At 42.0% G+C, this 15953-nt stretch overlaps 1 protein-coding gene across 4 annotated transcripts in view; it reads left to right on the top strand.

The window, feature by feature from the left end:
- Positions 1 to 15953, top strand: part of TTC7B (tetratricopeptide repeat domain 7B) — a 314696-nt gene that overhangs the window by 198184 nt on the left and 100559 nt on the right. For all 4 annotated transcript variants that reach the window (XM_084630296.1, XM_084630295.1, XM_084630298.1 and 1 more), the window contains one exon: positions 13873 to 13989. In XM_084630296.1, the coding sequence (XP_084486422.1) occupies positions 13873 to 13989 (117 nt within the window). The remainder of the gene's footprint in view (positions 1 to 13872; positions 13990 to 15953) is intronic.

The raw sequence follows: 15953 nt of genomic DNA, 5'->3' as shown, positions 1-15953 counted from the left end.
AAGAACACTTAAAGAGAGGGAACAGCAGCTTCAAATCCTCCTCATGGAGACAGCTCTCCGACCTCAGTCAGACCCAGGCGCCGGGGTTCCTGCTCCCAGTATGTCTTTTTTGGTGCAGAGTGCTCCGGTGCCATCTTCGAGAGATCCGGCTTCAAAAAAAGACTGCCAAGGAGGCTCGGCACCATCATGGAGCCTCTCGGGGGGCACTCCAGCCTTCGGCACCAGTCCCAATTGCCAGTGCAGAAGAAGAGGAGGTGGAAAGAGGCCAATCCCCCTCGGCAAGATCCAGGGACCAGCCATCAGTGGCACCTCAGTCGGACTGAGGCTCAGAGTGGGGCTCTGTCGACTCCTGCCCAAGTGAGGTAGTCGAGTCCGGGCCCATCGCAATCACTGATCCCCTCAGAGCACCTGCCGCTCCCATCCACCCCAGAGGCTTTTGAGGTGGTGCAGGACCTCCTGAGAGTCAGGGCCCTTCCCCCAAGAATAGGGACGCTAGAAAACGTGACCTATTTGGGCGAAAAGTGTACTTAACGGGGGGACTACAACTCCAAATATCTAACCAGCAGGCCATCGTCAGCAGGTACTACTATAATACCTGCTCAGCAATGGCTAAATTCACGGAGTTGCTCCCCTTGGACTCCTGTGCCGAATTTTCAGCTTTGGTCGAGAAGGCTGATCTCCAGGGGGGCTCTGCAGGCAGCACTTGATGGGGCAGACAGGGTTATAGCCAGAAGAGTAGCCATGAGAAGGGGCTCATGGCTCCAGGTTTCTGGTCTCCCCTCTGAGGTCCAGCAGACCATACAAGACCTGCCTTTTGGTCTTCAGCGCCCAAACTGGCCTTTTGAAGGCATGGTTGAGGATGGTGCGCCACATCAGAGACTGGATCCACCCCACCTTACCTTCTCCTCCTGACTATCCCCTTTCTACTGTGCATGGTCCCATATCACCTTGGACCTCCGGGTGCTCCATACGGTAGAGAGGGGATACTCCATCCAATTCTGTGTACTCCCGCCCTTCCACCCCCCCTTTCATATCCCTCTTCAGGGAACCTTTTCACGAGCAACTTCTTCTCCAGGAGATGCAGTCACTCCTATCTCTAGGGGCAGTGAAGGAGGTTTCTCAGGAGTACGGGGGCGAGGGCTTTTATTCCCGATATTTTGTAGTATCGAAAGCTAAAGGTGGCCTCAGGCCCATCCTGGACCTGCGAGAACTCAACAAGTTTGTGAAGAAACTCAAGTTCTGCATGGTCTTGTTGGCCTCCATCATACCCTCACTGAATCCAGCAGACTGGTATGCCGCCCTCGACTTGAAGGACGCTTACTTTCATATTAAAGTCACCCAGCCCCACAGGAAGTACCTCAGGTTTGTAATGAACAATACCCACTACCAATTTACTGTCCTTCCATTTGGCCGATCAGCAGCACCTCAAGTCTTCATGAAGTGCATGACAGTCGTTGCTGCATTCCTGCAAAGGCACCAGGTACAGGTGTTTCCATACCTTGACAACTGACTGATCAAGGGCTGCTCCAGGACCCAAGTGGAAACTCAAGTCAAATGCATCAGGGCCACCTTCAACAACCTGGGTCTCCTTCTAACCGAAGCAAAATCGACTTTGTCCCCCATTCAGAGGATAGAGTTTATAGGGGCAGTGCTGGACTCGACCCAAGCCAGAGCATACCTGCCGGAAGTGAGGTTCGAGACCCTGGCCGGTATCATTTGAGGTTTCAGGCAGTTTCCCACCACCACAGCAAGAAACTGTCTGAAGTTTCTGAGACACATGGCTGCCTGTACCTACGTGGTGCAGCATGCCAGACTCAGGCTCCGACCAGTTCAGTCATGATTAGCATCAGTGTATCGACCAGCCCAGGACAGCTTGGACAGGATCATGACCCTGCCTCACCCGTCCTAGACTCTCTCCTGTGGTGGCTCAACCCTCAGGAGGTGTGCTCAGGGGGTCCCCTTCCCCGGTCCGAGCCGTCTCTTTTGCTAGTGACGGACGCATCAGACTTGGGCTGGGGAGCACATCTAGGAGACCGCAGGACTCAGAGTCTCTGGTCTCAGGCAGATCTGGATTTCCACATCAATGTCAGAGCTGAGAGCGGTGCACCTGGCATGCCAGACTTTCCGGGCATACTTAATGCCTGTGCCAGGAAGCCCTCATGCTATGGGACTTCTGTGTAGAACATTCAATACACCTACAAGCAGTGTACCTCCCTGGGGTACAGAACGAGCTGGCAGATCACCTCAGCAGGTCCTTCCACGGCCATGAGTGGTCCCTTCACCCGGATGTCATGAATTCAATCTTCCAGAGGTGGGGATTTCCCCAGATAGACTATTCGCCATGCTACGCAACAGGAAATGCCAGCAGTTCTGCTCCTTCCAAAAGCCCGGGCACCAGCATGGACGCTTTCCTCCTCCCATGGGGAGGTTGTTTCCTATACGCCTTTCCGTCCATACCACTCGTTCACAAGGTACTCCTCAAGATCGGGAGGGAATGAGCTCAGGTCATCTTGATAGCTCCAGCCTGGCCCCACCAGCACTGGTACACATCACTCCTAGACATGTCCATGGAAGCTCCAGTCTCCCTGCCACTCTTCCCAGACCTTCTGACACAAGTTCATGGTCACTTCCAACATCCTAACCTTGAGTCGCTGCACCTCATGGTGTGGAAGCTCCATGGTTGAACCCGGTGGAGCTTTCCTATTCAGATCAAGTTAGACAAGTCCTCCTTGGCATCAGGAAATCCTCTACGAGAGCTACCTACCTTGCCAAGTGGAAGAGATTTTCAATCTGGTCGGCACAGCACCATTCGTTCCCGACGCTAGCCTCAGTGCCGCTTATTCTGGACTACCTCCTCCATTGAAGCAGCAAGGGCTTTCAGTGTCATCAATAAGGGTTGACTTGACTGCCATCTCAGCCTTCCACCCGGGTGCGGAGGGCCGCTCTGTCTTTCCTAACCCAATAGTCAGCCGGTTTCTAAAAGATCTCGACAGGCTATACCCTCATGTCTGGCAGCCTGTCGCAGCTTGGGACCTCAACTCAGTCTTTTCTAGATTCATGGGACCGCCCTTTGAACCATTGGCATTGTGCTCCATACTCTACCTCTTTTACAAGGTCATGTTCCTGGCAGTGATAACCTTGGCCAGGAGGTTGTCTGAACTTAAGGCCCTAACATCAGAGCCCCCTTACACCGTGTTCTATAAGGACAAGGTTCAGCTCAGACCTCATCCTGCTTTCCTACCAAAGGTTGTATCACAGTTTCACATCAACCAGGACCTTTCTCCCAGTATTTTTCCCTAAGCTGCATTCCAGCAGCAAGGAGCAGAGACTTCACTCACTGGATGTCCATAGGGTGCTAACATTCTACACTGAGAGAATGAAGCCATTCAGAAAATCAGTCCAGTTATTCGTGGCAGTGGCAAACAGAATGAAAGGTCTGTTTGTGTCATCACCACGCATTTTGTCATAGATCATGTCCTGCATTTGTGAGTGCTACAACCTGGCGGGGGTTCCTGCACATCCAATCACTGCGCACTCTACCAGGGCGCAGGCTTCATCAACAGTGTTCCTGGCTCAGGTTCCCACTTAGGAAATCTGTAGAGCAGCAATGTGATCCTCCATTCATACTTTCACCACGCACTATGCGGTTACCCAGCAGGCCAGAGACGATGCGGCCTTTGGACAAGCAGTGCTCCAATCAGTGGACAACTCCGACCCCGCCTCCCGAACTTGGGCTTGTGAGTCGCCTCATTGGAATTGACATGAACAAGCATTTGAAGAAGAAAAAACAGTTACTCACCTTCTAGTAACTGTTGTTCTTCAAGATGTGTTTTTCATGTCCATTCCAATATCCACCCTCCTTCCCCTCTATCCATCCTCCTTCCCCTCTGTCGGAGTAGCCGGCAAGAAGGAACTGAGAGGGTGGTGGGTCGGCAGTGCCCTTTATTGGGTGCCATGAAGGTACGACTCCAGGGGGCGCCCAGGCCGACCCCCCGGATGCTGCTAGGGGAAAAATCTTCCAGCTACTGTGCATGTGCGCACACACACACCTGGTTGGAATGGACATGAACAACACATCTCAAAAAACATCATTTACGAGAAGGTGAGTAACTTTTTTCATGGTCTCAGGTGGCCACATAATTTTTTAAAAAATAATCACTGTTGGCACACATCTTAGTAGTTGAAGAGCAGTTGGTTGACTTAGTCCTATAAATAAAACTTACGTTTTGCCTGTAGGCATGTTCATTCCGTGTCTCAGAGCTTTGGCATGTTGATGGAGCTGCTACCGCTGTTGTTAATCATGTTGTGCTAGGTACTTGTTCTGTGATTAAACAGAGGACTCTGGGGGTGGGGAGATAAGGACAGAACCAGAGGGCTTTTGGTAGAAATTACTGATATGCCAGCCTCAGAGAAATCATATCCCTGAAAACATGTGGACATGTGCATGTATAAGTTAACTTTTTTGACACTGGGATTTAACCAAATACATTTAGTTTGATTTCATACATAAGGCTATGATTTAGTCACGAGTAGGATGTAAAGATTATATAAAAAGTTAACCGTTAAAACAATTAAAATTATACCATTTAACCAGTTAACTGATGTCTCTCTGGCCGCGGCTGGGATCGGCCAACCGGTGCAGGGCGGCCAGGGCTGGGTTCCCTCCAGCTGGCGCGGGGTGACCAGTGCTGGGGCTGTTTTGGCCAGCCCAGGGCTAGGGTTGCCCTAGCCGGCTGGCAGGCGTGGAGGGCCGCTATAGCCCACCGTTGCGATGCTGGGGCTGCTCCAGCAAGGCTGGAGCTGCAGTCGCTCCAGCAGCTGGGGCTGGAATCGAAAGCCTAATTCCTACCAGTTAACTGTTTAACCATTTTATTTAATTTTACATCCTTAGTCGCGAGGGTCATAGAAGTCACGGAATCTGTGACTTCCAGAGACCTCCTTGACTTCAGCCCACGGTGGTGTAGGGAAGCGGGGGCTCTAAGTGGTGCGGGCACCCTGTTTATACGGTATTCATGGTCCATTCAGTCTTAATGGCTTGCAGTAATTGGTCTTGAGACTGTGGAGGATGGTGCTTTAACTGTCTGCTGCCCTTTGATATTCCATTACTCCATCTCAGACGCCCAGTACATAAATTATATGTTGGGGTCCAGATCAACATTCATCACAGTTACATTCAGTTCATGTTTTGAAGGTTTTGTTCACAACAACGATGGCTAGAGATTTACTTTATAACTACTATTAAAAAAAAAACAAAACTGAGATTTTGGAGACCAAGGTGGAAACCTCCATCCCTCCCAATAAGTAAAAGGTCACCTACCCAGTGCAACATGACCCAACTCAAGATTTGGTTTGTAGACTGTTTATTTTTTTTCATAAACTCAAATATTATAAGGCAACCTACTCACTTCAGTGCTCAAGGCCACCCCAATGATGTTCTTATTTCTAGTTGAAGAGTGATGGATTGAGAGTCTTTTCTAAGCCCACATATATGACGCTGTTAACTCAACTGTAAGATTCTCTAAAGAATAATACAGGACACTCGCAGCCTTTGAGTAACAGACTTGACATGGAAATAAATCCCAGATCCCTTACATGTTTGTAGAGAGCTCTTATGCACTAATTACACAGCCAGCAAATCACCCTATAAAATGGGCTTTAAAAGAAACATATTCTGAGTAAATGAAATGTTTGTGGTCTATTTATCTGTTTTTCAATTTAGTCTAGATGCCGTTTCCAACCATTCTACAGGATCTTAGCATTCACAAAGCAGTTGTTTTGTGCATCAGAATAATTTTTCTTATTCCATACTGTTAATGAATACACTTTCCTACAACCATATGAAAGTTGGAGAGAATTATTGCCTTACTTTTCTTCTTTTCTAGTCTTTTCCAGTTTGACACTATCATGTATTCATCAGAAAAATGCTTAGCAAAGCATATTAAAGATTAGCTAGATTAGAAGTACAAATTGTTGCATTATTCATAGAGAATATCTGGAATCCTGTAATGGTCTCATTTTTCAATTGTGTAGAATGTAATACAATAAAAGTCAGTTACTTTTGGATACAAAATTAGTTTTTTCGTTACACAGTGCATACAGGTACCTTTACTTGAAATAGCTTTTAAATGCTAGTTTCTTTGAATGTGTATTGTTCTTTATCACTTGCCAAGAATGGTTGGCTTAACCCTGTGGCAACACAATGTGGCACTTCTTATGTTCTTCATGCCCTGAATATGGTAAGTACCGTACAGAATGAAAATCAAGAAGTTATGAAACTGCAGGGCTCTGGGTACCATAGTGACGTGTGATAAATACATAGTAGACAGATAGGATGGAAGAAGAATGTGAGCACATTAGATTGTCGCATTTGAAGAAAGACAAACAGCAGCTTAGTGACTTGAGCACTGTTAGTCAAATTCAGTCCTGTTTTATGCTGGCTTTATGGTGGAAAGCTTGCTATGGAGAGGCTGTGGTAGCTGGAGCTTCCCCACTGGTAGCTCAAATGGTGGATGGATCTGGCAGGCCGAGGAGGAGGAGGCATGATTAGGGCTGCCATATTGCTATGTATTGAATCCTTCTCTGCTGTAGCCTCTCTACCCAGTACAGCCAGTAGGTGTGTAAGTCCTGCAGCAAACTGATTGCCCCCTTCTTTTTTCTCCTGCCTACTGCCTATGGAGCTGTCATGCTTCATGAATATTCAGATATTTCTGTGTTGTTCCAGTCATGTTATTTGGAGGCAGCTGAGTTCTATCCTTATAGATAGAAAGCTTTTGTCAGTATCTAACTGAAATCTCTCTTGCTGAGGACCAGGCTGATTATTTCTTGTCCTTCCCTCTGTTGACATGGAGAACAACTGATCACTGTCCTCTTTACAATAACTTTTTATGTATTTGTGCCCAGAATGACATTTGCTTTTTTCGCAACAGCATCCAGTATTGCTAACCCTTACGATTTTTTTTTGTAAGTGATGGGAATTCAGAGGGTACTAGAGCTCAGCACAACTCTACTCCTGCCTTCCCTTCACCCTTCCTGTGAGAAAGATGGACAGGACAGTGCCTCTGTTTGTCCCCCCATCCCCTTGCAGCTCCTGTCCTGGGAAGCGGCATGGTGAGGTTGAGTCCCTGGAGCAGCCCCCGCTAGCCTGGGAGGTGGGAGATGGGACCCTATTGCAGCCTCACAGGTCTGGTTGAGAGGGATACAGAACTGTAGGAAAGGCAGAGGTGAGGCTGGGGCGGGGAAGGGGTTGAACTGGCGGATTGGGGGACTGGTGTGGGCATAGTGGGGCACGATTAAATGCTGGGCAGGGGCAGGCAGATGTGGGAGTGAGAGCTCCTGCAGCAGAGGCCAAAATCACCTTACCCAGTAAATGTGAAAGAATGGTCAATGCTAATTCTCTCTCCCACACACACACACTGGGCATGGGCAGGAGAAGTTCTAATATCAAAAGACAGACCAAAAACACAACATAATATTTTTTTTAAAAAGCACTCATGATTTTTGGGCCACTCTCATGACTCTTGGGGTCTGACCTGATAATTTTTAATCTCTTGAGGGGTCTGGCTCATGATTTTTAATCTCTTGAGATTGGCAATACTGAGCATCACACTGTTGACTCGTACTCAATTTGTGATGCACCATACCCCCACCCCCCGATCTTTTTCTGTAGTATTGCTACTTAGCCAGTTATTTGCCATTTTGTATTTGTGCATTTGATTTTTGCTTCATAAGTATAGGACGTGTCTTCCTTGAATTTATTTAATTGATTTCAGAGCAGTTCTCCAATTTATGAATCACTCTGCCATGGTGATTTGCAAAGGTGGGAAGGAGTGTCCCTGTGAGATTTACATCCAGGATTCACAGGGTTGAACCCTGAATATCTTGTCCAGAATTATAAACAGTGCAACATAATTAGCTCCTGGACTTTCCACAATTCAGGAAAATCCTGTGGAATTTTGTCTTCACAAAAATGAGAATAATCATTGAACTACCTACAGATTCCAGACTGAGTGAGATTTCTCTGGTCAAAATGCCACTGACTATCCCAAATTTTACATTTTTGGTTTTTGTATTTTTGGTGCCAACTTTGCAACTGAACCTCTTAGCCCCACCTTTGCATCATATTTTCAAAATGAAAGATTCTCTCCATCCAGAAAAGGAGTACTTCATCCGATGAAGTGAGCTGTAGCTCACGAAAGCTCATGCTCAAATAAATTGGTTAGTCTCTAAGGTGCCACAAGTACTCCTTTTCTTTTTGCGAATACAGACTAACACGGCTGTTACTCTGAAATCTCTCCATCCAGACAGTTCTCTCGTTTTTCTAACCTAATGTCTGAGCTTTGGCATATTCATTTTATTGGCTGGAGGTGTCAAACTAAATCCAGCTTGCTGTCTGCCTTTAAAGAAACTGTTTGTATATTTTATTTCCTTTTTGATTTAATCTATATGAAATATAAATTAACAGATTACCATCCATGATGCTATGTCTCTGCTTTTCAATACATTTCAATACATTTTTGTGCACTAATAATTTAATAGGAAAAAAATTGCACAAAACAGAGGACAAAGCAGCACAAGATGAGACAAGAGGAAATACATGGATAACATCACCAAAGAAGCTGATGCTGAAAGAGATGTTAGTAAAATATGTTATCAAAGCTCAGTGGGGTTCTAAGTGGCAAGTTTAAGCCAAGAGCCTGTTAAGAACAAACAAGGAAATACCTGAACAACAGAAATAGAACGAAGAGCGTGATAGGCAGAATACTGTCAAGAGATAATCAGTGTTGCCAACACTCATGATTTTGTCATTAGACTCATGATAATTGTTTTCCTGAAAGCCCCAGCTTCTGGAGTCAAGTGGATATGTGATTATTTCAGCCTTCATTCTTAAAGAAAAAGTAAGTTTCTAGCTCTCGTGATTGTGGAGAAAGTTTCAAAATGTGACCCCAGTGCACCTTAAAGGCTCAAAAAGCAGAAGGCAAATAAAAGAACACCAAATCTGTTATTTTTACATAATCTATTATTTTTACATGACGCCAAATCTCATTATTTTTGGTGAGCCTGACTCATGATTTTTGAACGTTTGGGGTTGGCAATACTGCTAAATGGACCAACCCCACAAGAAGCCTTTGACAGAGAAGTTGAACACCCTGAGAAAGTGTTGTAACATTTCACATTACAAACAAAGAAGTGAGACTCAATAAAAAAAAGTTAAAACTTGGAAAACTACAGATGAAAACCAAGTCACCAAGGAAGCTTGTGAAGCTGGGATGAGTTAAGAATGAAGCTAAAGAGTCTGCCTTGACTGGGGAGTGGGAGGAACACTACAATAATGCTGACTGAAAGAACCCCTCTGTCGAACTGTACTTAGAGGGGGATTATTTATGGCACTTAGCATAGAGGATATGCACAAGAGAGGCCCAGCTTAGGCAGTACAGATAGTGGAGCATTGTTTGTTCCCCATGTAGGAAGGATTCAGATTTAATATATTAAATCCTCTTAGATTTGAGTGCCCTGCTTGTGTCACTAGTCTTTTTTTCCTAGTGCTCTTCAGTATTCAAATTTTTTTGTAGCAGGTTGTGCTCTTATTTTGTTCATTAACTTTCCTGATCAACTTCTTGGAATATGACACATTTACTCTCTGATTTGTACACACTGCAATATTTTTTGGACCCCATGAATTTGTGATCAAGAACTTTTGAAACCTCAGATTTTCTGTTGTAACCATTGAAAAAAAAATCAAATACAATCCACCCACTAGAACTTGATTTTTGTTTTGGTGCGGTTTCTCAGGCTTGTTTCTCATAGCATTATTGTAATTCTGAACATTTTTCCAGTATGACTTCACTTTGCAGTAGTTTCAGGCTATTAAATCTCTTTTGTTCCATTGTTTTTGGCTCTTTTCTAATCAGTAGATACTTTTTTCTTTTTTGTACTGTAGTTTAGTGCATCTTAGCCATTCGTCTGCTAAAGTTTGTTATCTGTGACATCTATTGTAGTTTTTCTGCTAAACTAAATTGGGCAGGAGCTTGGAGCAAAAGAAGTTTTGGAATAATTTTCAATTAACAAATACTGCTTGCTTGCTTATTTCACTTATGCTGGTTTAGTTGGCCATCCCAGTAAGAAGTTACAAGGGAGTTTCATTGTTTCTTCATGACTTGAAGTGACTGTTGCACCCTCCTTTTAATTTATTATTGCTTTTAAAAGGGTGCCGAATATTTCATTTTTTGTTTCTTTACAATTTAGTCCAAGATACTTTTTCAAATTTCATGGACATTTTACCGTCTTTTGTGTGTGCTATAGTCTAAGATCAGGTTTTCTTTGCCATTTGCTTCCATTGTCATTACTTCTTGCCTAGGTGTTGCTGCTACTCTTTCTTTTCAAGTCTGATCACAGAATCCTCCATTGTTCTCTGCATATGACTTCCTTTAATTCAGCCCACACCTTTTCAACACCATATCCTGAGTCAAGTGTTTGAAAGATGTTATTTAATGTTAATTATAAGTTCTTTGTCAGCTCAATGTGTTGCATATGACTTCTTGTAAGCTGTGTGCTCTGAACATATTTTTTCTATACTGTTTAAGCCATACAAAATCTAGATATCCACCAGTATTGTCCTATCTTGATTCTAGAGAGATTTTTCCTGTCTGATGCTATAGAGAGATAGCAAACGATGTTGTTGTTTTTAATGCACATATTAAAACTATGAAAGCAGACAGATAAAATATAGTCCAAGCAAAAGTTCTTAGTATTTGAATCTTCCATCAATATGTTAACGCACATTCACTTTTATTAGTGTGTGTGTTTGATTCATAACTGATAATGTTACCGAAATTTGACAGTGAGACAGAGAGATGATCATGCATTAATTACATAATTGTTCTCCAAATACTGTTGTGAATACTTTGAACTTCTATCTGAGGATCTCAAAGCACTTTACAGAACTTATCCTTCTAATGCCCCTGAAAGTTATTAAAGAAGTACCCATTTTATATATCACGGAATTGAGTCAGTCACTGCAAGTATAACTGACAGGGGGCCATGTTCTAACATAACATCTGAAAAATGCAGCTGAAAGGACATCTTTGCATTTTGTGCAAAGGAACAGTTAAAGATAGTCATCTTCATTCTTTTCTATTGTAATTAATTATGATAGTAACATCATTTTCATCTATCCTTGCTTTGCTATATGATCCGTAGTGCAAAATGCTATTTTTTGAACTCTGTTAGGAAACGTCTTAAATTCAAATCAAACCTGAGTTTGACCTTCTCTTGATGACAACATAATATAGAGTGAAGGTAGATTTTCTTTGTCACTCATACTGTTGCTCAGTTCCCTTTATCCTTTCTAGTCCAATAGTGTGATTTCCAATATGGCCATTTCCAATTTTCCGTTGTAGTTAACAAAGAAAACTTTCAAGTGCTGATCATTGTTAAATGTAATTATTATGTATGGCACTGTGCAATTTTCCTCTTTGCCAGAGTGATTCACAGTTAAGCTTTTAAAATTCTTTCACTTATTGTCTACCAGGGTACTTACTACTACCCCGCACACACACAAAAGTAGTAGTCACAGTCCCAACTAAGAAATGCTGCTGTCTCCTCAAACACAATGTGCTTTTTTCACTCTCCTTTGGGTTTCACTTTAACATCGTTATATCTAGTTCTGTTCTGACTATTGTAATGTCCTACTTAAACCTCTGTAAGTAAATGTGCCTGTTTGGGTGTTCATACCCCACACAATAAAAGGCTTTGGTTTTCATCAGGATAGCGTATTGAAACACAAAGTAATATGAAAATATTCAATTCTGACTACACTGAGCCTCATTGTAATTGCCCTATGAAAAATATCAAGTTTACAGTGTTACTGTAGCCATGTTGGTCCCAGGATATTAGACAGACAAGGTGGGTCAGGAAATGTCTTTTATTGAACCCAGAAGACCTCTGTGTAGCTTGAGAACTTCTCTCTTTCACCAACTGAAGTTGGTCCGATAAAAGATATTACCTCCCTCACCTTGTGTGTATCAAATTTACAGTATATCACTGACGTTTTTGGTTCCCAAGATTGGTTTGACAATGGTGGTGTATCATAGAAATTGTATTCTGTGGTCAGATATTTCAGCCTTGTGTTTGCAGTCATAAAAAAGAACACTAACCTTCCATCAAGAATAAAAAACAATTTATGAAGTCAAATGTACGGTGGTATATAAGATAAATATTTTGTACAACACAGTTCCCCATGGTTGATATACATGGATTCTATGTTAAATGTAGTCAATGTCATCTTGGATCTAAGTGCTGATTTTGACACTGAATAGAGCCCATATTGAGAATTACAAGAAAAAAATAAATATGGACTCCCCCTTGAACATAGGGTTTAATTGAAGAATCCCCCCAGTTCAGACCAAGAAATCTACATGTATGCAAAATTTTATGAAAATCAGATTTAATTTACTGTGTGTTTATGCTTCCACAACAAAAAATGAGTTGTATGTTACCATACGTTACTTTACAAATAGGGCTCCTATAAGAATGATTTCTTTTTATGTGATAGGTTTCAGAGTAGCAGCTGTGTTAGTACTTGAGGCACCTTAGAGACTAACAAATTTATTTGAGCATAAGCATTTGTGGGCTAAAGCCCACTTCATCAGATGCATGCAGTGGAAAATACAATAGGAAGATATATATATATACAGCAGTTGACAAGACCGTGTGAGGAGCAGTGGGCGGGGGTGGGGGGAATAAAAATGGGGAAATAGTTTTACTTTGTGTAATGACCCATCCACTCCCAGTCTTTATTCAAGCCTAAATTAATGGTGTCCAGTTTACAAATTAATTCCAATTTAGCAGTCTCTCGTTGGAGTCTGTTTTTGAAGTTTTTTGTTGAAGAATTGCCACTTTTAGGTCTGTAATCGAGTGACCAGAGAGATTGAAGTGATCTCCGACTGGTTTTTGAATGTTATAATTCTTGACGTCTGATTTGTGTCCATTTATTCTTTTACGTAGAGACTGTCCAGTTTGGCCAATGTACATGGCAGAGGGGCATTGCTGGCACATGTACATTGGCCAAACTGGACAATCTCTACATAAAAGAATAAATGGACACAAATCAGACATCAAGAATTATAACATTCAAAAACCAGTCGGAGAACACTTCAGTCTCTCTGGTCACTCGATTACAGACCTAAAAGTGGCAATTCTTCAACAAAAAAACTTCAGAAACAGACTCCAACGAGAGACTGCTGAATTGGAATTAATTTGTAAACTGGACACCATTAATTTAGGCTTGAATAAAGACTGGGAGTGGATGGGTCATTACACAAAGTAAAACTATTTCCCCATGTTTATTTCTCCCCCCTACTGTTCCTCACATGTTCTTGTCAACTGCTGGAAATGGCCCACCTTGATTATCACTACAAAAGGTTTGGGTTTTTTTCCTCTCCTGCTGGTAATAGCTCACCTTACCTGATCACTCTTGTTACAGTGTGTATGGTAACATCCATTGTTTCATGTTCTCTGTGTATATAAAATCTCCCCACTGTATTTTCTACTGCATGCATCTGATGAAGTGAGCTGTAGCTCACGAAAGCTTATGCTCAAATAAATTTGTTAGTCTCTAAGGTGCCACAAGTACTCCTTTTCTTTTTGTATTTGATGTGTAAGGTAAGGAAAAATACCTAAAGAATACAATTCCAGGGCATGGTACTATAAAGTCAATATTTCAGATTCCCCTCCAGTTTGGTTCTCTGTAGATAGTATTGGGAACTTTTGTATTCTAATTTGTTTTCAAATCATTGCAAGGATCTCTCAAATGAAAATTAAGGGTTTTTGCTTCAATGTGACTCATGGGAAAAAAAATTTCCTCTTCTCTATTAGATTACTGTTTTCAAAAGTCAAACTGGAATCCCTGTGCAGAGGCCCAGATGAGGCACTCCTTACCTGCAAACACATGCTACAGATTTGGAAGTCCTGTTACAATCTCACTAACCCCAGGTAAGATGCTAAAGAAATCTTGGATTTTGTCTCCTGTACACTGAAACTCATCAGAAGAAGTCCAATTTAATTATAATTCATAAATCTTTTTTCTTGCGTTTACTGCTAAAATGGTTCTTGGGATATAATGTATATCTGGTCTCTATTTACAAAAGGTTTTTTAAATGCATTGCTCTACAATTTTGAGACAGAAGTGAGTGGTTAATTACAAGAAGTTTTATGATAATGAAAGCTGGAAAGGCCTGGCTTAATTTTTGTTACTACATATTTGCATTTCTGTTTTTATAAGATAAATTAGAGATGGGTCGGACTCATTGATTTCTGTTTTTCAAAGGGAAAAAGGGCTAAAGTCTGATATGTTTAATGTACAATCAGAGTTGCATTTAACAGGGACTAAAACTCACCAAGTTCATTTGATAATCGCTAAGAGCATATACCCAACAATTTTGATTATTAGTAGGGATGTCAAGCAATTAAAAAAATTAATCGCGATTAATCGCACTGTTAAAGAATAATAGAATACCATTTATTTAAAAAAGTGGTATGCTTTATACATTTACAAATATATTCATTTCAATTACCACATGGAATACAAAGTGAAAAGTGCTCACTTTATATTATTATTTTTATTATAAATATTTGCACGGTAAAAAAACAAAAGAAATAGTATTTTTCAATTCACCTAATACAAATACTGTTGTGCAATTTCTTTATTGTGAAAGTGCAACTTACATATGTAGAATTCTGTACAAAAAAAACTGCACTCAAAAATAAAACAGTGTAAAACTTTAGAGCCTACAAGTCCACTCAGTCCTACTTCTTGTTCAGCCAATCACTCAGACAAACCAGTTTATTTACCTTTTCAGAAGATAATGCTGCCCACTTCTTGTTTACAATGAGAACAGGCTTTCTCATGGCACTGTTGTAGCTGGCGTCGCAAAATATTTACATGCCAGATGGGCTAACGATTCATATGTCCCTTCATGCTTCAACCATCATTCCAGAGGACATGCGTCCATGCCGATGATGGGTTCTGCTTGATAACGATCCAAAGCATTGCGGACCAATTCGTATTCATTTTCATCATCTGAGTCAGCTGCCACCAGCAGAAGGTTGATTTTCTTTTTTGGTGGTTTGGGTTCTGTAGTTTCCACATTGGAGTGTTGCTCTTTTAAGACTTCTGATAGCATGCTCCACACCTCATCCCTCTCTGATTTGGAAGGCACTTCAGATTCTTAAACCTTGGGTCGAGTGTTGTAGTTATCTTTAAAAATCTCACATTGGTACCTTCTTTGTGTTTTGTCAGATCTGCAGTGAAAGTGTTCTTAAAACGAACAACATGTGCTGGGTCATCATCTGAGATTGCTTTTACATGAAATATATGGCAGAATGCAGGTAAAACAGAGCAGGAGACATTCAATTCTCCCCCAAGGAGTTCAGTCACAAATTTAATTAACACATTTTTTTTAACGAGCGTCATCAGCATGGAAGCATGTCCTCTGGACTGATGGCCAAAGCATGAAGGGGCATACAAATGAATTAGCATATCTAGCATGTAAATACCTTACAGTGCTGATTACAAAGTTCCATGCAAACGCCTGTTCTCACTTTCAGGTGACATTGTAAATAAGAAGCGGGCAGCATAATATCCCATAAATGTAAACACACTTGTTAGTCCCAGCCATTGGCTGAACAAGAAGTAGGACTGAGCAGACTTGTTGACTCTAAAGTTTTACATTGTTTTGTTTTTTGAGTGCAGTTATATAACAACAACAAAAATTGCCATTTCTAACTTGCACTCTCACAATAAAGAGATTGCATTAAAGTACTTGTATGAGGTGAATTGAAAAATATGATTTCTTATGTTTATCAGGAGGACTTAAGGGCCCATCAAAAACTTTTTAAAAGGGTGGCATCAAGCCTCCACCTCCAAGTAGAGGAGTTGGAGGAACCCTCAGACTCGC

The sequence above is a fragment of the Lepidochelys olivacea genome (assembly GCF_965140295.1).
Source record: "Lepidochelys olivacea isolate rLepOli2 genome assembly, chromosome: 6".
Taxonomy (NCBI): Eukaryota; Metazoa; Chordata; order Testudines; family Cheloniidae; genus Lepidochelys; species Lepidochelys olivacea.
Note: the sequence above shows the minus strand (reverse complement) of the source record. Positions and strands in the feature narration are given on the sequence as shown.